The 25,339-nt window shown below is 34.6% G+C and overlaps 1 protein-coding gene and 1 non-coding gene across 2 annotated transcripts; one reads left to right on the top strand and one right to left on the bottom strand.

The window, feature by feature from the left end:
• Positions 1 to 8,680: 8,680 nt before the first annotated feature.
• LOC112745483 (small nucleolar RNA R71) lies at positions 8,681 to 8,788 on the bottom strand. The gene has a single exon (XR_003173410.1). It is a non-coding gene; the product is annotated as a small nucleolar RNA R71 (small nucleolar RNA).
• A 7,296-nt stretch (positions 8,789 to 16,084) lies between these two features.
• On the top strand, positions 16,085 to 19,886 carry LOC112743735 (uncharacterized). Its single transcript, XM_025793057.2, has 2 exons — positions 16,085 to 16,348; positions 19,438 to 19,886. Exons 1-2 carry the CDS (start codon positions 16,238 to 16,240, stop codon positions 19,663 to 19,665), a joined length of 339 nt encoding a protein of 112 aa, XP_025648842.1. The 5' UTR covers positions 16,085 to 16,237; the 3' UTR covers positions 19,666 to 19,886.
• The last annotated feature ends 5,453 nt before the right edge of the window (positions 19,887 to 25,339 follow it).

Here is a 25,339-nt window from a genome sequence, read left to right as displayed (position 1 = left end):
CGCCTTTCAGAACCTTTTTGTCCCCACCAGAACTGAGAAAGTAAAGAGTGAATTTCCAAAATTAAACCATCAGGCAACTTGAAGCAAGACAATGTATAAATAGGAATAGCTTCTCCCACTGCCTTAAGCAATACCTGTCTACCACCTGACGATAGAAGATTGCATTTCCACCCTTGGATTCTTTTCCGAACCTTTTCTTTGATCATACTAAAAGAAGCCTTTTTCGATTTAGAGACTGTAGAAGGCAAACCAAGGTATTTATCCCGAGCTCCAATATGATTAATATTCATAGAGTTAGCCAGTAGTGTACGAGTAGTGGAGGGAGTGTTGTAGCTAAAGAATACAGCAGAATTATTAAGATTTACCCTCTAGCCACTGATGCTTTCATAAGAATTCAATAAATGCAGGATATTTGAACATTCTTCAGGATTAGCCTTACAGAATAAGATGGAATCATCAGCAAAGAGGAGGTGGTTGACCTTGGGACATCGCCTATGTATCTGAAGACCCTGAATTGGTCTGTTTTGTTCTGCCTTGTGTAGCAAGAAGGAGAGACCTTCTGCACAGAAAAGAAAAAGATAGGGAGATAGAGGATCTCCTTGTCGAATACCTCTATTTGGTTTGAAGAAATCATAAGGTTGTCCTTCCACAATAACAGAATAAGAAACAGTTGTCACTAATTCTTGAATCCACATGATCCACCGGGAGTCAAAACCAAACTTCTCCAATATAAACCAAAGAAAGTGCCATTCCACCCTATCATATGCCTTACTTATATCTAATTTTAGCGCCATTTCATTTTCGAGTCCCCTTTTTTTGTTCTTCAAGTAAAGCATACACTCGTGAGCAATTAGGATATTATCAGAGATTAATCTGCCTTTAATAAAAGCACTCTGCGTAGGGCTAATTAGTCTATTCACCATACCCTAAAGTCTATGTACAAATACTTTGGAGATAATATTGTAAAAGACTAAAAATAGGCTTATTGGTCTTACCTGAGTCATATCTTTAGCATCAGAAATCTTGGAAATAAGACAGATCTGAGTGTGGTTAAGACCCTTCAAAATTCTGCCCTCTAAAAAGAAGCTCTTAACTGCTCGAAACACATCACCACTAAGTATATTCCAGAAGCTTTGAAAAAATTTTGTTGTCATACCATCATCTCCTGGAGCACTTTGAGGATGAATGCTAAATGTTGCACGTTTCACTTCCTCTATAGTCACTGGTCTTTGAAGCCTACAGTTCATGTGAGCTGTAACCTTAGGTTCAAAATCAGTAAGCAGAGGTTCAGGGTTCTCATGACAAGTGGAGGAAAAGATGTTCTTGAAATAAGATTCAGCCACAGAAGCAATACAAGCATTTGAAGTAGCCACTTCACCATCACTTCCAGTTAGTTGCCAAATTCTATTCCTTCGGGTTCGGTTTCTAAATTTCTGATGGAAGAAAGCTATATTCTAATCACCGAATTTGAGCCATTTGACTCTAGACTTATCTTTCCAATAAGATCCCTCATTTTGCAATGCTTTTTCAAGTTTGTCCTCTATTTCTGAAATGATGTCGCCTCCATGAATTCCTGCTAAACGAAGTTCCTCTAATTCAGACTGTAGTAAATCAATCTCCACCTTCAAATTAGATCTGTGTTCTTGCTGCCATCTGACAATCTTATGCCGACAACACTTTATTTTTTGAGCTAGGATATACATGGCTGAACCATCAATCTGTTCGTGCCAAACCTCTCTAACAATCTACCTTATTTCATCATTGGAACACCATCTTTCTTGAAATTTGAATCGGCATTTAGATTTCTTAGTTCTCGGATTAGAGTCTAAGAGAAGAGGGGAGTGATCCGAGCCTGATTCTGACAGTCTAAGAACCGTTGCATTGGGATAGAGTTACTGCTAATCCACTCCTACCAGGAATCGGTCCAATCTTTCCTGTATCAACTCATCACCCCTCCGTCTATTCGACCAAGTGAATGGTCTTCCGACCATACCAATATCAATAAGAGAATTGTCATCAATAAAATTGTTAAAGGTTTCGATAGAAGAAGGAGATTTAGCACCCCCACCTGCTTTCTCCAATTGATTAGAAATGACATTAAAATCACCCATTAACACAACCTTACCATCAAACTGTTGGGTGACTGAAGTTAATTCAGCAAATTGAGCCATTCTATGTTGATCATTTGAGCTGAGATAAACACCTAGAACACCATAGGGATCATTAGAACCAGCTGTCAGAACTGATGCCGCAATGAAGAATCTACCATGCTGTAAAATCTGAACAGTGCAACCATCCCTCCATGCCATTGCCAAACCCCCTGATAATCCATCCGGATCCATAATAAACCATTCTTTGAAACCACAAGATCTTAGTTTTTCTTCAACTTGTCGAGATTGATTTTTTGTTTCACAGATAAAACCAACCTCGGGGGAGTAGGATTTGCAAATTCCTTTAAGATTGTGGATTGTCAGGGGTCTCCCCAAACCCCGACAATTCCACGAGAGCAGTTTTATATTTCTTTGGGTGCCACTTGAAGGCTGGCACCCTACACCGTCATAGCATCAGAGACAATATCATTGAGACAAATTTTCTTTGAAATATCTTCAGTACCATTACCTCCACTCCTCCGTTTGAAACCTATCACAGACTTTCTGACAAGTTGTTTCAGGTTTGGCTTTTTGTTCTCCTTTTTAAGCTTGGATATGACATTATTATTGTGTTTGATATTATTCATGGGATAGGATATCTCCAATAAAGCATTAGAAGAAGAATTAGTATCAGTAGTTGTACCTGTGTTTTCTGATTCACTCTCATTTTCTGCTCTAGAACCTGAATTGGCAGCAATTTTTTCATTATTCTATTTTTTCTGATCATCTTGCACACTCATTTTTGAGAAACTATCAAAAAGCCAAGCAGGTGGAGATTTTTTCTTCGGTTGAGTTGGAATAGAACCATCCCGAGGTTGGTGAGGATTGAAGGAAGCTCTCTTTTCAGTTAAACGCCTACCGACTTGATCTGCCTTAAGCCATTCACCAACTCTATCTTCCTTGATATTGTTTTGGGTAGAATCATCAATAAAACATTGGCAGTTCTTAGATTCATGTTCCAATTTTGTACAATAAGTACAGAACACACCTATATGTTCATAGCGTACTCCCATTTCTAACATTTTTTGATTAGGATCAAGCAATTTCAGTGTATTCCTCACTCTTTTATCACCGTTTAGTTCCACTTTAGCATTCACTATGCGTGTATCTTTGCCTCTAACTTCAAATAGAGCAACCTCTTTAATTTGACCAAGTCTCCCACCCAATTTTCGGCCAACCTCAAGTGTTTTGTATTGTTCAGGCAATCCCCAAAATTGTGCCCATACAGGAAAAGAAGAGATGTGATTATTCTTCATATTTATTGACTGCTTCCATCTGCGAACATGAATAACAAAACTCTTGAATAACCATGGTTAACCCTTTTCAATTCGAGTCATATTAGAGTCATTCTCAAAGAAAAATTGAAACTGGTTCCTAGATTTTTTGACTACTATAAATCCTTCTGGTTTATTCCATATTGCATAGAGAGCTCCTTCCATGGTACCTACGGAAAAGATCCGATCTGAGAAAATTTTTCCGGACAGGCTCCGTGTACAGGCTTGAATTCCTTTAATACCTTTCTTTATAAGCTAAAATGATCAAGTCATTCTCTTGATCACTATCAATTATATGAGGGTTCTGAGTCTCTGATTTGTTGCTCATGGTGTAGAGAAAAACAGAATTGGTATTTAATGATTTCAGAGAGAAATAAGATATATGGATTGAGTGAATTAGAAAACAGAATGAATTAAAAGAGGAATGAATTGGGAGAGAAAACGAAAATTAGAAAACTAAGCGGAAAAGAAATTAAGAGAAGAAAGTAGAAGAAGATGGAAAAGACTTTGCCGAAGAAAAGATAAAGAAAGGTGTAACCATGGAGGCGGCACAATGAAACCCTAGCAGAGCGTGAACGAACTCATGGGGCGCTAGATGAGGAGTACGTACTCCCGCTATGAGTAGAATTAACACTAACAACTCAAATAAGCATAAATAAAATATCAAATATCAAATACATTCATAAGAAACCAAGAATTCACATAGTTCATATAAAATACCAAAATAAAACAAAGTAAACGAACAAAAAATTCTAAGCAAAGTAGTGTAGAAGAATAAGAAAATAAGAGAAAAACTACAATTAAACAATATCAAAATCCAAAAGTAGAAGCAAAATGAAGTAAAACTCTAGAAAACCTATAGAGAAGTTAGAGTTTCTCTCACTAGAAAATGAGACCAAAAACCTAAGAAATGTAAAAATGAGTGAGTATGAATGTAATATCTCCTCCTCCCTAAATCTTGGCTTCAAAATATCATCTCATATAGCTGCCAGGGGTCTTTGGAGGACCCAAAACATGAATGCACGTGCTTCATTAATCAAGGCACGTGAACTGACCTCGCACACGCGAGAATCTCGCTTAAGCTTGGTAATAGTGCTTGTGCGAGAATCTTACTTAGGCGAGAAAGTGGAGTTCAGGCAAGAATCTCGCTTAAGTAAGAAAATGTTGTTCGAGCGAGTTTCCAAATAGCTACTGATGAGCGGATAATTTATACGCTTTTTGACATTGTTTTTAGTATGTTTTTAGTAGGATCTAGTTACTTTTAGGGATGTTTTTAATAGATTTTGTGTTAAATTCACATTTCTGGACTTTACTATGAGTTTGTGTGTTTTTCTGTGATTTCAGGTATTTTCTGGCTGAAATTGAGGGACTTGAGCAGAAATCAGATTCAGAGGTTGAAAAAGGACTGCTGATGCTGTTGGATTCTGACCTCCCTGCACTCAAAGTGGATTTTCTGGAGCTACAGAACTCGAAATGGCGCCCTTCCAATTGCGTTGGAAAGTAGACATCCAGGGCTTTCCAGCAATATATAATAGTCCATACTTTGGCCAAGAATAGACGACGTAAACTGGCGTTCAACGCCAGCTTTCTACCCAAATCTGGCGTCCAACGCCAGAAAAGGATCCAAAACCAGAGTTGAACGCCCAAACTGGCACAAAAACTGACGTTCAACTCCACAAATGGCCTCTGCACGTGCAACACTTAAGCTCAGCCCAAACACACACCAAGTGGGCCCCGGAAGTGGATTTATACATCAAATACTTACTCATGTAAACCCTAGTAGCTAGTTTATTATAAATAGAACCTCTTACTATTGTATTAGGCATCTTTGGATTACCTTATGATCCTTTGATCACGTTTTAGGGGGCTGGCCACACGGCCATGCCTGGACCTTCACTTATGTATTTTCATACGGTAGAGTTTCTACACTCCATAGATTAAGTGTGGAGCTCTGCTGTTCCTCAAAGATTAATGCAAGTACTACTGTTTTCTATTCAATTCTTCTTATTTCGCTTCTAAGATATCCATTCGCACCCAAGAACATGATGAAGGTGATGATTATGTGTGACGCTCATCATCCTTCTCCCCTATGAACGCGTGCCTGACAAACACTTCCGTTCTACATGAAATAAGCTAGAATGAATATCTCTTAGATCTCCTAACCAGAGTCTTCGTGGCGTAAGCTAGAATGATGGCGTCATTCGAGAGAATCCGGAAAGTCTAAACCTTGTCTGTGGTATTCTGAGTAGGATTCAATGACTGAATGACTGTGACGCGCTTCAAACTCGCGAGTGCTGGGCGTTAGTGACAGACGCAAAAGGAGGGTGAATCCTATTCCAGCATGATCGAGAACCGACAGATGATTGGCCGTGCTGTGACAGAGCATGTGAGCATATCTTTCACTGAGAGGAGGGGATGTAGCCACTGACAACGGTGATGCCCTTGCATAAAGCCAGCCATGGAAAGGAGTGAGACTGATTGGATGAAGATAGCAGGAAAGCAGAGGTTCAGAGGAACGAAAAGCATCTCCATTCACTTATCTGAAATTCCTACCAATGATTTACATAAGTATCTCTATCCCTATTTTATTATATAATATTCGAAAACACCATTATCACTTTATATCTGCCTGACTGAGATTTACAAGGTGACCATAGCTTGCTTCATGCCAACAATCTCCGTGGGATTCGACCCTTACTCACGTAAGGTATTACTTGGACGACCCAGTGCACTTGCTGGTTAGTTGTATCGAAGTTGTGACAAATTATGAATGTGACATCACAATTTCGTGCACCAAGTTTTTGGCGCCGTTGCCGGGGATTGTTCGAGTTTGGACAACTGACGGTTCATCCTGTTGCTCAGATTAGGTAATTTTCTTTTTGTTTTATTTTCAAAAATCTTTCAAAAATATTTCAAAATTTTCTTCTTTGTTTTTGAAAAAAAAAAATTTACTAAAAATAATGTTTTCAAAAATAAATTATTCTATGGCTTCAAAATTTTTAAGAATGAATTCTAGTGTTTCATGAAGCATGTTGAAGCCTATCTGGCTGTAAAGCCATACCCAAACTGCTTTGGGATTGGCTAATCACTTCAGTGGAGTCATGCCCAATCCTTCTGGATAGGGTATGTCAGGCTTGTCATGTCTGAATTACACTCATATTTTTATTAAAGCTTGGCTGGCTATTAAGCCATGCCTGACCCTTTGATTGGAGCTTTAAGACTAACATGGCAAGATTCCTGGAATTCATATTAAAAATTTTGAAATCCTTATTTTTATTTTTCACAATAATTTTCGAAAAAAAAAATAAATAAAAATACAAAAAAAATTAGAAAATCATAAAAATCAAAAATATTTTTGTATTTCTTGTTTGAGTCTTGAGTCATGTTATAAGTTTGGTGTCAATTGCATATGCATCTTGCATTTTTTCGAAAATATCATGCATTCATAGTGTTCTTCATGATCTTCAAGTTGTTCTTGGTAAGTCTTCTTGTTTGATCTTGATGATTTTTTGTTTTGTGTCTTTTCATGTTTATCATATGCATTCTTGAATCCTTAGTGCGTAAGCATTAAAGAATTCTAAGTTTGGTGTCTTGCATGTTTTCTTTGCATTAAAAATTTTTCAAAATTGTGTCTATGATGTTCATCTTGACATTCAAAGTGTTCTTGGTGTTCATCTTGACATTCATAACATTCTTGCATGCATCACATGTTTTGATCTAAAAATTTCATGCATTGCATAATTTTCACGTTTTCATAAAAATTCAAAAAAAAAAAATCAAAAAAATATCTTCCCCTTTTACTCTCATCAAATTCGAAAATTTGAGTTGACTTTTTCAAAAATTTTTAAAATCAAGTTGTTTCTTATGAGTCAAATCAAATTTTCAATTTGAAAATCTTATCTTTTTCAAAATCTTTTTCAAAATTCAAAATCTTTTTCAAAATTCATGATTATTTTCGAAAATTTCAAAAAAATAATTTTCAAAAACCTTTTTCTTATTTTATATCATAATTTTCGAAAATAACATAATCAATTAAAGTTTTGATTCAAAAATTTGAAGTTTGTTACTTGCTTATTAAGAAAGATTCAAACTTTAAGTTCTAGAATCATATCTTGTGATTTCTTATGAATCAAGTCATTAATTGTGATTTTAAAAATCAAATCTTTTTCAAAAACTAATTTCTATCATATCTTTTCAAAAAAATATCTTCTTATCTTATCTTTTTCAAAATTTGATTTCAAAATATCTTCTCTAACTTTCCAACTTCTTATCTTTTCAAATTTGTTTCAACTAACTAACTAACCTTTTGTTTGTTTCTTAACTTTTTCAAAACTACCTAACTAACTCTCTCTCTCTAATTTTCGAAAATATCTTCCCTCTTTTTCAAAAATTTCTTTTTTATTAACTAATTATTTTTATTTTTTTATTTAAAAAAAAAATTTCGAAAAAAATACTAAACTTTTTCAAAAACTATTTTCAAAAATCACTAACTCTTTTTCAAAAATTGTTTTCGAAAATTCACTTCCCCCTCTCATCTTCTTCTATTTGTTTATTGATATACTAACATCTTTCCTTCAACTCTCCAAAAATCCGAACCCCCTCTCTCTCTGAGTTCAGATTTTCTTCCCTTCTTTTCTTCTACTAACACAAGGATCCCTATACTGTGGTATAAAGGATCCATATTATTATTACTATTTTTTCTGTGCCATCTTCTTTGTCATATGAGCAGGAGCAAGGACAAGAACATTCTTGTTAAAGCAGATCCAGAACCTGAAAGGACTCTGAAGAAAAAAATTAAGAGAAGCTAAAATACAACAATCCAGAGATAACCTTTCAGAAATTTTCGAACAGGAAAAGGAGATGGCAGCCGAAAATAATAATAATATAAGGAAGATGCTTGGTGACTTCACTGCACCTAATTCCAATTTACATGGAAGAAGCATCTCCATTCCTGCCATTGGAGCAAACAACTTTGAGCTGAAACCTCAATTAGTTTCTCTGATGCAGCAAAACTGCAAGTTTCATGGACTTCCATCTGAAGATCCCTTTCAGTTCTTAACTGAATTCTTGCAGATATGTGATACTGTTAAGACTAATGGAGTAAATCCTGAAGTCTACAGGCTCATGCTTTTCCCTTTTGCTGTAAGAGACAGAGCTAGATTATGGTTGGATTCTCAACCCAAAGACAGCCTGAACTCTTGGGATAAGCTGGTCACGGCTTTCTTAGCCAAGTACTTTCCTCCTCAAAAGCTGAGCAAGCTTAGAGCTGATGTTCAAACCTTCAGACAGAAAGAAGGTGAATCCCTCTATGAAGCTTGGGAAAGATACAAACAGTTGACCAAAAAGTGTCCTTCTGACATGCTTTCAGAATGGACCATCCTGGATATATTATATGATGGTTTATCTGAGCTATCAAAGATGTCATTGGACACTTCTGCAGATGGATCCATTCACCTAAAGAAAACGCCTGCAGAAGCTCAAGAACTCATTGACATGGTTGCTAATAACCAGTTCATGTACACTTCTGAAAGGAATCCTGTGAGTAATGGGACGCCTATGAAGAAGGGAGTTCTTGAGGTTGATACTCTGAATGCCATATTGGCTCAGAATAAAATATTGACTCAGCAAGTCAATATGATCTCTCAGAGTCTGCATGGAATGCAAGCTGCATCCAACAGTACTCAAGAGGCATCTTCTGAAGAAGAAGCCTATGATCCTGAGAACCCTGCAATAGCAGAGGTGAATTACTTAGGTGAACCTTATGGAAACACCTATAACTCATCATGGAGAAATCATCCAAATTTCTCATGGAAGGATCAAAAGCCTCAACAAGGCTTTAATAATGGTGGAAGAAACAGGTTTAGCAATAGCAAGCCTTTTCCATCATCAACTCAGCAACAGACAGAGAACTCTGAACAAAACACTTCTAATTTAGCAAACTTAGTCTCTGATCTATCTAAGGCCACTGTAAGTTTCATGAATGAAACAAGATCTTCCATTAGAAATCTGGAAGCACAAGTGGGCCAGCTGAGTAAAAGGATCACTGAAATCCCTCCTAGTACTCTCCCAAGCAATACAGAAGAGAATCCAAAAGGAGAGTGCAAGGCCATTGACATAAACGCCATGGCCGAACCTATGAGGAGAGGAGAGGACGTGAATCCCAAGGAGGAAGACCTCTTGGGACGTCCAGTGGTCAATAAGGAGCTTCCCTCTGAGGAACCAAAGGACTCTGGGGCTCATCTAGAGACCATAGAGATCCCATTGAACCTCCTTATGCCCTTCATGAGCTCTGATGAGTATTCCTCTTCTGAAGAGAATGAGGATGTTACTGAAGAGCAAACTGCCAAGTTTCTTGGTGCAATCATGAAGCTGAATGCCAAACTATTTGGCATTGATACTTGGGAAGCTGAACCTCCCTTGTTCATCAATGAACTAAGTGATCTGGATCAACTGACATTGCCTCAGAAGAGACAGGATCCTGGAAAGTTCATAATACCCTGTACCATAGGCACCATGATCTTTAAGGCTCTGTGTGACCTTGGTTCAGAAATAAACCTCATACCCCTCTCTGTAATAGAGAAACTGGGAATCTATGGGGTGCAAGCTGCTAAAATCTCATTAGAGATGGCAGACAGCTCTAGAAAACAGGCTTATGGACAAGTAGAGGACGTGTTAGTAAAGGTTGAAGGCCTTTACATCCCTGCTGATTTCATAGTCCTGGATACTGGAAAGGAAGAGGATGAATCCATCATCCTAGGAAGACCTTTCCTGGCCACAGCAAGAGCTGTGATTGATGTTGACAGAGGTGAAATATTCCTTCAATGGAATGAGAACTCCCTTGTGTTTAAAACTCAAGGATCTCCCTCTGCAACCATGGGGAGGAAGCAGAAAAAGCTTCTCTCCAAGCAGAGTCAACCAGAGCCCCCACAGTCAAACTCTAAGTTTGGTGTTGGGAGGCCACAACCAAACTCTAAGTTTGGTGTTGAACTCCCATATCTAAACTCTAAGTTTGGTGTTGGAGAGTCTCAACAAAGCTCTGCACATCTGTGAGGCTCCATGAGAGCCCACTATCAAGCTATTGACATTAAAGAAGCGCTTGTTGGGAGGCAACCCAATGTTTATCTAATTCTTATTTTTATTGTTTTTCATGTTTTCTTAGGTTCATGATCATGTGGAGTCACAAAATAAACAAAAAATTCAAAAACGGAATCAAAAACAGCAGAAGAAAAATCACACCCTGGAGGAGCATCTGTTTGGCGTTCAAACGCCAGAACAGAGCATAGTTCTGGCGCTGAACGCCCAGAATGGGAGCATCCTGGCGCTGAACGCCCAGAACAAGCATGGTTCTGGCGTTCAACGCCAGAAATGGCAGCAAAGGGGCGTTGAACGCCCAAAATGGGCACCAACCTGGCGCTGAACGCCCAGAGTTGTGTGCAAGGGCATTTTGCATGCCTAAATTGGTGCAGGGATGTAAATGCCTTGACACCCCAAGATCTGTGGACCCCACAGGACCCCCACCTACCTTCACTCACTCTCTTCTCTCTTCTCAATCATCCTCTATTCCCAATAAACACTCATCCCTTCTGTCTTCCATTTACCACTCACACCCATACACCCACTTACCTTCAAAAATTCAACATCTCTTCCCCACCCAATCCCACCCATATGGCCGAATACACACTCCCATCCATCTCCTCCATATCTTCTTCTTATTCTTCTATTCTTTCTTCTTTTGCTCGAGGGCGAGCAACATTCTAAGTTTGGTGTGGTAAAAGCATAGCTTTTTTGTTTTTTCCATAACCATTGATGGCACCTAAGGCCAGAGAAACCTCTAGAAAGAGGAAAGGGAAGACAAAAGCTTCCATCAAGGGTCTATAGCTCAGTGGTAGAACATTTGACTGCAAATCAAGAGATCCCTGAGATACCTCAAGGGATACATTTTCTTCCACACAATTATTGGAAGCAACTAAGGGTGGAACATCAAGAGCACTCCATCATCCTTCATGAAATCAGAGAAGATCTAAAAGCACTGAAGGAGGAGCAACAAAGGCAAGGAAGAGACATAGAAGAGCTCAAGGACATCATTGATTCCTCAAGAAGGAAATGCCACCATCACTAAGGTGGATTCATTCCTTGTTCTTAATTCTTCTGCTTTTCGTTTTCTATGTTATGTGCTTATCTATGTTTGTGTCTTCATTACATGATCATTAGTAGTTAGTAACTTTGTCTTAAAGTTATAAATGTCCTATGAATCCATCACCTCTCTTAAATGAAAAATGTTTTAATTCAAAAGAACAAGAAGTACATGAGTTTCGAATTTATCCTTGAACTTAGTTTAATTATATTGATGTGGTGACAATGCTTCTTGTTTTCTGAATGTATGCTTGAACAGTGCATATGTCTTTTGAAGTTGTTGTTTAAGAATGTTAAATATGTTGGCTCTTGAAAGAATGATGACTAGGAGACATGTTATTTGATAATCTGAAAAATCATAAAAATGATTCTTGAAGCAAGAAAAAGCAGCAAAGAACAAAGCTTGCAGAAAAAAAAAAATTAGGCAAAAAAAAAAATAGAAAGAAAAAGAAAAAGCAAGCAGAAAAAGCCAAAGCTCTTAAAACCAAGAGGCAAGAGCAAAAAGCCAATAACCCTTAAAACCAAAAGGCAAGGGCAATTAAAAAGGATCCCAAGGCTTTGAGCATCAGTGGATAGGAGGGCCTAAAGGAATAAAATCCTGGTCTAAGCGGCTAAACCAAGCTGTCCCTAACCATGTGCTTGTGGCGTGTAGGTGTCAAGTGAAAACTTGAGACTGAGCGGTTAAAGTCAAGGTCCAAAGCAAAAAAAAAAGAGTGTGCTTAAGAACCTTGGACACCTCTAATTGGGGACTTTAGCAAAGCTGAGTCATAATCTGAAAAGGTTCACCCAATTATGCGTCTGTGGCATTTATGTATCCGGTGGTAATACTGGAAAACAAAATTCTTAGGGCCACGGCCAAGACTCATAAAGAAGCTGTGTTCAAGAATCATCATACTGAACTAAGAGAGTCAATAACACTATTCGAAATCTGAAGTTCCTATAGATGCCAATCATTCTGAACCTCAATGGATAAAGTGAGATGCCAAAACTATTCAAGAGGCAAAAAGCTATGAGTCCCGCTCATATGATTGAAGCTCTGTTTCATTGATAGTTTGGAATTTATAGTATATTCTATTCTTTTTATCCTATTTTGATTTTCAGTTGCTTGGGGACAAGCAACAATTTAAGTTTGGTGTTGTGATGAGCGGATAATTTATACGCTTTTTGACATTGTTTTTAGTATGTTTTTAGTAGGATCTAGTTACTTTTAGGGATGTTTTTAATAGATTTTGTGTTAAATTCACATTTCTGGACTTTACTATGAGTTTGTGTGTTTTTCTGTGATTTCAGGTATTTTCTGGCTGAAATTGAGGGACTTGAGCAGAAATCAGATTCAGAGGTTGAAAAAGGACTGCTGATGCTGTTGGATTCTGACCTCCCTGCACTCAAAGTGGATTTTCTGGAGCTACAGAACTCGAAATGGCGCCCTTCCAATTGTGTTGGAAAGTAGACATCCAGGGCTTTCCAGAAATATATAATAGTCCATACTTTGGCCAAGAATAGACAACGTAAACTGGCATTCAACGCCAGCTTTCTACCCAAATCTGGCGTCCAGCGCCAGAAAAGGATCCAAAACCAGAGTTGAATGCCCAAACTGGCACAAAAACTGGCGTTCAACTCCACAAATGGCCTCTGCACGTGCAACACTTAAGCTCAGCCCAAACACACACCAAGTGGGCCCCGGAAGTGGATTTATACATCAAATACTTACTCATGTAAACCCTAGTAGCTAGTTTATTATAAATAGAACCTCTTACTATTGTATTAGGCATCTTTGGATTACCTTATGATCCTTTGATCACGTTTTAGGGGGCTGGCCACACGGCCATGCCTGGACCTTCACTTATGTATTTTCATACGGTAGAGTTTCTACACTCCATAGATTAAGGTGTGGAGCTCTGCTGTTCCTCAAAGATTAATGCAAGTACTACTGTTTTCTATTCAATTCTTCTTATTTCGCTTCTAAGATATCCATTCGCACTCAAGAACATGATGAAGGTGATGATTATGTGTGACGCTCATCATCCTTCTCCCCTATGAACGCGTGACTGACAAACACTTCCGTTCTACATGAAATAAGCTAGAATGAATATCTCTTAGATCTCCTAACCAGAATCTTCGTGGCGTAAGCTAGAATGATGGCGGCATTCGAGAGAATCCGGAAAGTCTAAACCTTGTCTGTGGTATTCCGAGTAGGATTCAATGACTGAATGACTGTGACGCGCTTCAAACTCGCGAGTGCTGGGCGTTAGTGACAGACGCAAAAGGAGGGTGAATCCTATTCCAGCATGATCGAGAACCGACAGATGATTGGCCGTGCTGTGACAGAGCATGTGAGCATATCTTTCACTGAGAGGAGGGGATGTAGCCACTGACAACGGTGATGCCCTTGCATAAAGCCAGCCATGGAAAGGAGTGAGACTGATTGGATGAAGATAGCAGGAAAGCAGAGGTTCAGAGGAACGAAAAGCATCTCCATTCACTTATCTGAAATTCCTACCAATGATTTACATAAGTATCTCTATCTCTATTTTATTATATAATATTCGAAAACACCATTATCACTTTATATCTGCCTGACTGAGATTTACAAGGTGACCATAGCTTGCTTCATGCCAACAATCTCCGTGGGATTCGACCCTTACTCACGTAAGGTATTACTTGGACGACCCAGTGCACTTGCTGGTTAGTTGTATCGAAGTTGTGACAAATTATGAATGTGACATCACAATTTCGTGCACCAAAATTTCGTGCACCAGCTACCTTTCTAAATTGATTTCCGAATTCGCTTCTTCGCTCATTTCTTTTCAATCCTTTGAGGTAGTTGATGCACCTTAAGTCTAAAACACTTAAAGAAATTTTATCACGGCATCAAATTACATAAAAAGAGATTAAGGATAAAATTGTGTGTGCGACAGTTAGTGATGGAGATGAAGTTAGGATTAGTTAGTGAGATAGAATTAGTGAGATAAAGATAAAATTGTCAAAAAGATGATTTTAATACCAAATGAAATGTTGAGGATAATTTTAAATTAAAAATAAGATAAAAGACAATTTTAATTTTGACTCCAAATTATAAGACCAATACTTATTCTTTTGATGTATTAAGACCTGAACAATGAAAAAAAATATATTATCATCCGATTACACACTGACCAAGCTTTATAAACAAGTATGAGGCACTCAAGAAAACCAAGACTCTGCATAACTAAACTTGTGACTCACTAAACATATTACATACCCAAAACAGAAACTTAACAGCTATATCTAACTAACTTTTCTCACTAGTTTTGGGTTATATGTCCTTGACACCCCTGACAAATATCTTGCCACGCATCGGAGGAGGCTTGTCTTCTCTGAATATTCTTCATTGCACTTGTAATTATGAGTTATGATGTCAACATATTTTAACCCACAACTTGTCTGTTGTCTCTATCGTGACTAATAATTAAGATTCCAAGCTAAATTCATAAGATAATTGTATTTGGATTTACATTTTTTAAAGTGAAAAATGAATTAAATAATTTTATTATCATTAATTTTGTAGCTCTCATTATATATGAGTTTAACTATCTTAATTTAAGAATGTTTAATTCTCCATTTGATCATTTTACTAACTCTCTTACTTTAAAAAAAAATCTTAATCCATTGTATTCATATCACAGCAAGATCGAAAGCTAGAACCTCCCTCTCTTTTTGACATTCAGATAAAAACTTCTCCCAGCATACAAAGTGAATTTTCTAATTATTGTGCACTCCATGCCAGATGAACTCCTTACAGATCTCGTCAATTTTATTCCAAAAAATAAACTCCGAAGAATGTACAAATTAAAGTTTGCATAATGTACGAGAGATTGGTTGAAAGAGCAAATTGAGCCAAAGTAAATCTATCCATCTATATCAAGTGTATATAAAAAATTGGTCACCATCTACGTATATAAAATACACATTAAAAATAAATTAAATAATACATATTTTTATATACAAATACTTAATACTGATATTTTGTAGCACATAACATATTTAAATTCTACCCGTGTATATACAATACTATAAATTTTATTATTACAATTCGATTGCATAAATTGCAACTCCCTCTTTCAAAACTAAATTTAAAAAAAATAAAAAATTCAGTTCTCAGAATTCAACTTGAGGCAACTATTAACAAAGAATTTGAATTTGTCTATCCCTCCATCATTCCAATATTGGTGGATTAATACCTCATGGTTGCCGGGAAGCATTTAAAACGAGCTATATGTGGAAGTACATATAAAATAGGAAAATATTATTTTACCAACTAAAAACAATTTGACAACTAATAATTGAGAGACGAATTATCGAATTGTCTTTAGCTATTAAATACTAACAATAAGTCTTAAAAGGACAATTTAGATAATTTACTTCCTGCTATTAATGGTCAAATTACTTGTAGTTGTTGAAATAATTTTTTTTTAATAAAATAATATAAATATAAATAATGGTGCGGTTGCAATGGAAACGAAAATAAAGGTAAGGGAGTGTCTCCACTGTGAGTTGGTCATAAAAGTGAAACAATCTCTGTATATCTCTCTCTCTCTGTCTTTAAATACATGCTTCCATATTTTGTATCTATATATATCCAATTAATTAAGTTGGAAAACCATAGAATAGAAAAATTAGAAAAGCATAGAATTGAAGAAGATGCCTTGCCTTTACATAACCACCAACCTTAACTTGGATGGAATTGACACTAATCCCATCTTTTCTGAAGCAACCACTGCTGTCTCCACAATAATCGGCAAACCTGAAAAGGTATCATCTCTGCTCTTTATTTTCCCTTTATTCTTTCTCTCTTTCTTTTTCAGTGTTTTTCAACTAAAGCTTATTGTGATTGATGTGAGATTTAATTTGTGTGTGGATTAAAACAATCATGGATCATGGAGTGTTTTTTATTAGGGTTTAAGGATTCTTATTTTTTCACTTCATTGCATGATACTACTTCTCAACAATATAGAAGCGATTCGTATTACTTTTTTTTTTCTTTTCTTTTTTTTTAGCTTATAAAGTTTAGTAAAGTTGTAGACCAATATATTTAGGTATGTAGAATTAAGATTACGAAAGTCTAATTTAACTCTAAAAATTAGTTGTTTGAGTAAGAAATGTCTTATATATTTATAGTATTTTTAAAAAATTTATTCTTAAAAAATGTGAGACTTATAACATATTTTTTTTTTACATATAAAAATAATTATCTAAAATATGAACATTTGTAAGTAAGTGATCTAACGATTTTAAATTGGATAGATTTTAAAATTATATCATAAAATTACTTTTTAAAAAAAAATTTAAAATAATAAAAATTAAAAATATATAAATGAATATATCTTTAAGAGTGTTATTGTAAATTTGAAATTGAAGCAGCCAAGTTAGTGGTTCAATCATTTAGCTATTTCCAGAAAGATAAGGTACCAGGCCATGGTAATTAATATAGTATATACTCAACAATGCCCTTTATATAAGAAAATTATAAGATATGATTACTTAAATAGAACTAGGCCCAAGTTTAGACAGGAAAATAAAGATTTACGAGATAGTGTATGTTTAGAGTTTAAAATTACGTATACCGATATACATATTATTTCTGATGAGGATCCAATTAAGGAGTTGATGGTTTTCCTTATATTGGTTTAGTTATTATTTATAAAGAAATAAATTTATATAAAAATAAAGAAATCATCATGTGTTGAAAAACAGAAATAACAAGAATTGGTACAATATATGTATGACATAATTCATTGTATTTTTCCTTAAAAAATATGAGTTAGATTTGTTGTAAAAATAAGAATTTAGTCAATAGCCATATATAGCAGGAGATCACAAAAATATTGTAAAAATTTTAATCTGGTAAGGGTGAAAATTATATCTTAATATATTTTTTAAATAACTAATTTAGATCGACTTATAAGTTATATTAGACTTTTTCACCCCAAATAGTGAAATATTACTTTTTATAAAAGATATTTCATACACTTTTATATTCACCAATCACCATAAAAGCCTCATTAATCCTTATTCACATGTTTATATTTTTTATTAATTATTTTTTTACAAATATATGTCAAATTATCATTATCACATTTTTCTCGATCCAAATAATAGATAAAATTCTTTGCACCATCCTCGCAGTCGCAGATTAGAAAAGTTTAATTTGCCCTTTGTATGCAAATCAGGTCCCAATAAATAGTAATTAATTAAGAAAATACCACTAGGGCTAATTAATTAACAATCTCGTTACGTTATCAACAGCATTTCTGTCAATTCTGATTTATAAGAGTATTTAATTGAAATGTCTTTGTGGATGTATCTAATAAAAATATTTTTTTATGGCTATATCTAATAAAAATGTCTTTATAGACATATTCTCTTTATACATGTGTTTAAAATATAATAATTAATTATTGTTGGTAATAAGTTGACAGCTAATATATTGATATCCTATACTTTTTCATTAATTAATCAATCCTGCTAATAGCATTTTTATCAATTTCTGCCAATTCTTATTTATAACTGTATTTAATAAAAGCGTTTTTATGGATATGTTTAACAAAAATATTTTTTTTATAGTTACGTTTAACAAAAATGTCTTTATAAATATATTTTTTAGATGTATTTTTTTATAAATGTATTTAAAATATAATAATTAATTTTATTAACAATAAGTTGATAGATAATATGTCGATACCTTATACTCTTCCTTAATTATAAAGATATGCACTTCAAGCTAAGTCGTCATCATCATATTGATTATTAATGTACGGAGCGACGATGTTGAGTTCTTTCTTCGTATAAAAGTAAAACAGTCATGGCTTATCTCTTGAAGAGAGGACAAAATATTATAATACTAAAATATTATATTTGATAATCATATTAAAGGTTCAATGAATTTTGCTCCGGGTAATAATTTGTGTGTTAATATATAATAATGCAATGGAACATTCTGAAACCTATTCCTTATAGCTCACATGTGAAAAAGGGGTGGATAGTGGAAAATACTGTTACACTACATGCACTGCAAATTGCACTTCAAGTAGTTGGAATAGGAATAGTCTCATCTTGAATAGCTAGCTATCTTCCACCATCCTTTGTGTAGTACCACTACCCCAACACCACTTGTAATTAGTGTTTTTTTTTTTTTTTTCTGAATCTTTTTTCTTTTATATATGGTAGTGTTATTTGATCATAGTAATATTTGTGGCTCATTATTTTTGGGTGTTTAGAATATTATGTATGTAAAATTGACATATAATTTTGTTCCTTCAACTTTTAGTAATATATTTAGTTATTCATATGTCCCTTCAACTTTTAGTAAACATATAATTTTGTTGAATTGATGACATAGAGATTAAAAGAAAAGACCTTTTTATATATATATTTTTAACTCGTCGACATAACATTTAGGAAACATTTTAAATGCACCATAAAATCAGGTATTTAATAGTTTATTTTAATAATTAATTTCAATTATAATATATATAATTGATATTAATTATTAAAATCACTAGAACATTTAAGTCTGTAATATATTTAAAATTTTTTCTAAAATTTATATTCTAAATGAAATCTAATCAAGATAAAAAAGAAGTAATTGCTTTGGTGTTTTACAAATGGTGTCTAATTTTTTATTTTAAAAAATAATTTAAGTAATTTAGACACTAAAATAAAAAATACCATAAAATTCGTCTAAAAAATATTATAGAGTAAAATATTTACATTTTGCCTTATCCAATAGAAACAATAAAATAAATCCATATCCACGTGTAAACATGCACACACACACACACAAATCTCATCATGAACCCAAGTAAGTAGTATATTAATTGAAAAAGTTAACATTATTGCAGTTTGTGATGGTAATTTTGAAGTCGTCAGTGCCAATATCATTTGAGGGAAACAAGAAAGCAGCTGCATATGCTGAGATAGTATCAATGGGTGGCATCAATTCAGAAGTGAAGAGGAAGCTTATTGCCACCATTGGCACCATTTTGGAGACCCACCTCTCTATCCCAACAACAAGATTTTTCCTCAAAGTCTTTGATACAACTGCATTTCGTACAAACTCCAAAATCTAATAATAATAATAATAATACTAATCATGCATGCTTAGCTTTCTGTTTCATCATCATATATATATTTATTCTGATTATCTCACATGCTATATATGAGATATTATTGATGAGTCATTGAGCTCTAATAATAAATCATTATGGGCTACTTTAATTTTAATGAGTGTTTGTACTGCTGTAAATAAATTAAATACAATTGTTCTATTTGCAAGTTATGCTCTAAGAAATCAAGTTCTTGAGATGAAAAACTTACATATATATTATTAGATGAAATTTTGAGGTGATTATGAAATTTTGATAACATTTAAAAGTATAGTTAAAATTAAAGGTTATATATATATTTTAGCTATGCTATTTGATAGTATTTTTTAATTTGATCACTTTTTATTTTTTATACTTTTTAAATTTTAAAATATTATCAAATAGTAAAACAAAAAAATATAAGTGTAATTTTAATTACAATTTTTAAGTATCGTCAAAGTTTTTATAACCACTATAAAATACACTACATTATTATTCTAGAATTATATTAATTTTTTGAATCTTTATTAATAAGAGAGGTTATAAAATTAAAATATTTGCTTCTAAAACCAATAAAGTCCCAGAGGCAATGCATTCTATAATAAAGTTGGTAGCAAATATTCTATTATGTTGTGACAATTGTGACTTTTTTAGCCACATATATCATAAGTCAAACAACGTACAGTATTGATGGAATAAAACCATCCATTTCACAACTCAATTTAGATTGGTCGAATGGTCAACTCACTCATTGGAAGTTTAAATTTTATCTTGTATATGTAGTAATTTATTAGGTAGCGACAGACCCTTAAATAAAATTTCAATCCGCGACAGATTAATCTTTAATTTTATTAAATTGGGAGATACCATGAACAAAATAAAAAATTAACTATTTAATTAGTCCTTAACTTTATCGGATTAAAAAAACCATAAAAAAAATTAACTATTTGAAAATATCACGATTTGTAAAGTTTTAAGAAATACATCCTTATATAATTTTGATATGGTAAAGATGTCATAAGGATATTCCCACCTTTGCATCGCCACAACTTAGAACCTATATGCCCATGGACTGCAAGTCTTTTTAAATTTTAAATTTGTCTTTTAAGTTTTCGGTGAATATTATATTATCACAAATATTTTTCTCATATGTATCACATTGAGGTCATAAGGTAATGCATTGTATTCCCAATATACAGAAGGTCAACGAATGCAGTCTACTATCTCTTTTCAATGTGAGTCATCGGTCCTCATTAGTGTCTTGAAGATTGCATCTTCTTTTTCTTATAACTGTTAGCGACTTCTTATTGTGATGTGCACATTTTTCAATTGTCTCAAAATGTTTGTGTCGGACAACTTCCTTGTTAGATTTTTATTCTATATCTTTTCGCTAAATCTAATTTGGTCTAGTCTAAATTTATGACCACAGCTTAAAAAACGACGATGACTCGTGAAACAACATTTTCAAAAGATACTATGAATATAAAAAAATTCAATTATTAAATTAATTATATATTAAAAATAAATTAAACAATATAAAATAATTAATTTAGTGATTAATTTTTTTAATATATATAGCATGCATAGTTAATTTTTTTTATGTAAAAATATAAACAATTTTCACAAAAATCATTTCAAGAGATTATTATTGCCGCCTTCTCTCTATTTTCTCTTAACGGGAGTAGTTACGGTTTTAAATTGCAGATGCGAATGAGCACGCATGGTTGCAATCATTGCAAATGCAAATAAAGTGATCGTTGTGATGCATATTGTAATCGTTGAGCATGAAATTTGAAGGAAAAAAAAGTGAATAATTAATCTTTTGTTTACTGAGATGTAATGCATAGCCTAATATAATTGTTATATTGTGGCCTTATCATAACTGCCCTGCGGTGCCACAACATCCTTTTGTTGTAGACACATCAACCGATGTACCCTGCGATTTAAATTAATGATCCGAAATGATATATTTTTATTTTTCGTTTCGTATCATTACTAAAATTATAATAAATAAAAAAATTCTAAAAACATTATTATCCTTGGGTTGATTGGATCGGAAACCTAGGATATCATTGGCTTCATCGAAATTTGGGGGAGAGATGATTCTGATGAATTTAAAAAATTTTAATTTAAATTTACGATGATCAAACATTATTAATACAATTAATTATAAAATTATTAATTTGATCTTCATATTATATTTATTAATTAATAATTTTGTTATGCAGAATTTGATGTTAGGCCGAATTACAAGTCCAATAAAAATAAAAAATTTAGCATTGATTATTAAAATATTAAAAGATGTGGCTCAATTGTTATTTTACTAGTTGAGCCAAATTTCAACTATTATCATTAGTCCAAAACAATTTTTTGGTTTGAAACTAACTTGCTTGATCCGAAACCAAAGAAATTAGAGATGGAAGAAAACTTTGCATGCTTAGTTCGGTCACTCACTTCTTCTCATTTGATGGATTCCAAATTTAATTCAATTAACATTAAATGCATTGGAATCATGAGAGAGAAATGACAATTGATTTGATTGCTGCCTTAATGATACACGCTACCTAAAGTAAAGGGAAGTAAATTAATTCATTATAATTTATCAAATTCATTGAATGCTTTCCTTTTACTCTCTCTTCTCTCTCATCCCTCTTCTTCATTCGGTCACTTCACAGAAAAAGCATATAAGCTTTTGCAAGCTATCAGAGTAATGAAGAAGAAGCTAGAAGCAAGCTAAAGACCATTGTAATGATGGCAAGAAAAAGAAAAAGAAAACAAAAAGTATGTTGTGACTGAGATTTTCATCACAAATGGTAAGATTTGGTGAAGAGATCTCATGCTCTCCATACCAAAAATGGAAGAAGATGATCTTGGTCAGAGAAAGAAGATCCTTAAGAGATGGCTTGTCTCAGCTTTTGATCAACCACCACAGGAGATAGTTACAGTAGCTACGTGATGGAGGATGCAGAAGTTTGAGCAGAAGAAGCTGTCATCATCAAGAACTCATCAAGGGCTAAGGATCCTTCTTGGAGTGCAAGTCAAGATGGATGGCTCAGATTGGTGAAGCTTGGTATAAAGGGAAGACACAGAGGTAATTGCATGTTGGGTTTTACATTCAGTTTCCTCTCCTCTCTCTCTGGCTGAACCGGTTTGCATGAAGAAGAAGAAGTTGACTCGGTTCAAGAACTTCAATCTTGGAGGCTTCCCATTCTATAAATAAGGGAGAACAGCCAAGACTTGAAGTAAGGAAAAGAGTGAGCACAGAGTTCCTATAGCTACCCAAGCTAACAGAAGTTTTTCTCCTTCAATGTTTTCTATTTTGTAATTTTCTGTTTAATTTTGTCTGTCTTGAGTTTCATGGAAAAAGGCAAACAATAAGGTTTGTAAGAAAAATCCATAGAGCGAAAAAAGGCAGAGAGTGCAAAATTAAAAGAAAAAGCCATAGATGTCCTTAGAGGTCCTTTATACATCCGTGTTGTGTTTCATGATTCTGTGGGAATCTCCTTGCAAGTTGGGTTAGCACTTAGCAGTTGAAAGCTTGGTTGTGACCAAGTCAAGTTCAAGATTGGGGTTTAGATTCTGGACTTGTCCCAGATAGGAAGGGTAGTTCCTAGGGAGAATTGGTGTATGTAATCATGAAGATTATAGTGAAATTCCATCATTGTTGTGATGGAGACTGGATGTAGGCTGCATTGCACTTGGCAGCTGAACCAGGATATTTCGTGGTGTGATTATCTCTCTTTCTTCTACTCCATTTCTGTTTCTGCTGCATAGGAGATAAAACTGAAAAATATCTCGTGCCGGGTTACGAGATAAAAAGAAAAAGTCTCGCGGCTGGATACGAGACAAAAAAAATAAAAAAAATAAAAAATAAAAAGGTATCCAGAAGTTGTTTCAAAGACCAACAAGTTTTAATAAGCGAAAAATGGGCAAAGATTCAACCCCCATTCTCTTAGCCACTGAAAACCATCAATTGGTATCAGAGCTTGGTCTCAAAGAGATTGGTGCACAAAATTGTGATCATCAATGGCGCCAAAAACTTGGTACGCACAATTGTAATCTCAACTCTTTGTCACAACTCCGCACAATTAACCAGCAAGTGCACTGGGTCGTCCAAGTAATAAACCTTACGTAAGTAAGGGTCGATCCCACGGAGACTGTCAGCTTGAAGCAAGCTATGGTCATCTTATAAATCTCAGTCAGGCAGATTCAAATGGTTATGGAGGATTGATAGTTAAAAGATGAATAAAACATAAAATAAAGATAGAGATACTTATGTAATTCATTGGTGAGAATTTCAGATAAGCGTATGAAGATGCTTTGTTCCTTCTGAACCTCTACTTTCCTATTGCATTCTTCCAATCATTCATACTCCTTTCCATGGCAAGCTTTATGTTGGGCATCACCGTTGTCAATGGCTACTTCCCGTCCTCTCAGTGAAAATGTTCCAAATGCGCTGTCACCGCACGGCTAATCATCTGTCGGTTCTCGATCATGTTGGAATAGGATCCATTGATCCTTTTGCGTCTGTCACACGCCCAACACTCGCGAGTTTGAAGCTCGTCACAGTCATCCCTTCCCAGATCCTACTCGGAATACCACAGACAAGGTTTAGACTTTCCGGACCTCAGGAATGGCTGCCAATAATTCTAGCCTATACCACAAAGGTTTTAATCTTAGATTAGAAACCCAAGAGATACACATTCAAGCTTGATTGCATGTAGAATGGAAGTGGTTGTCAAGCACGCGTTCATAGATGAGAATGATGATGAGTGTCACGGATCATCACATTCATCAAGTTGAAGAACGAGTGTATATCTTAGAGAAGAAGTAGGCATGAATTGAATAGAAAAACAGTAGTACTTTGCATTAATTCATGAAGAACAGCAAAGCTCCACACCTTAATCTATGGTGTGTAGAAACTCCACCGTTGAAAATACATAAGAACAAGGTCTAGGCATGGCCGAATGGCCAGCCCTCATAAAGGTCTAAGATAGCATAAGACTAATCAAAGATCAAAAGTCTGTAAATACAATAGCAAAAAGGTCCTATTTATAGAGAACTAGTAACCTAGGGTTTACAGAAATGAGTAAATGATGCAGAAATCCACTTCCGGGCCCACTTGGTGTGTGCTTGGGCTGAGTATTGAAGCTTTCACATGTAGAGGCTTTTCTTGGAGTTAAATGCCAGCTTTTATGCCAGTTTGGGCGTTTAACTCCAGCTTTTATGCCAGTTCTGGCGTTTTGACGCCAGAATTTCTATGCTGACTTTGAACGCCGGTTTGGGCCATTAAATCTTGGGCAAAGTATAGACTATTATATATTTCTGAAAAGCCCAGGATGTCTACTTTCTAACTCAATTAAGAGCGCGCCAATTGGGCTTCTGTAGCTCCAGAAAATCCACTTTGAGTGCAGGGAGGTCAGAATCCAACACCATCTGCAGTCCTTTTTCAGCCTCTGTATCAGATTTTTGCTCAGGTCCCTCAATTTCAGCCAGAAAATACCTGAAATCACAGAAAAACACATAAACTCATAGTAAAGTCCAGAAATGTGATTTTTATTTAAAAACTAATAAAAATATAATAAAAACTAACTAAAATATACTAAAAACATACTAAAAACAATGCCAAAAAGTGTATAAATTATCCGCTCATCACAAC

The sequence above is a fragment of the Arachis hypogaea genome, chromosome 14 (assembly GCF_003086295.3).
Source record: "Arachis hypogaea cultivar Tifrunner chromosome 14, arahy.Tifrunner.gnm2.J5K5, whole genome shotgun sequence".
Lineage (NCBI taxonomy): Eukaryota > Viridiplantae > Streptophyta > Magnoliopsida > Fabales > Fabaceae > Arachis > Arachis hypogaea.
This window is presented reverse-complemented; position numbering and strand designations above follow the sequence as displayed.

Coding starts and splice junctions, on each gene's coding strand:
- LOC112743735 (XM_025793057.2), top strand. CDS start 16,238: ATGCCTTGCCTTTACATAACCACCAACCTTAACTTGGATGGAATTGAC. Junction 16,349..19,437: donor TAATCGGCAAACCTGAAAAG/GTATCATCTCTG, acceptor ACATTATTGCAG/TTTGTGATGGTAATTTTGAA.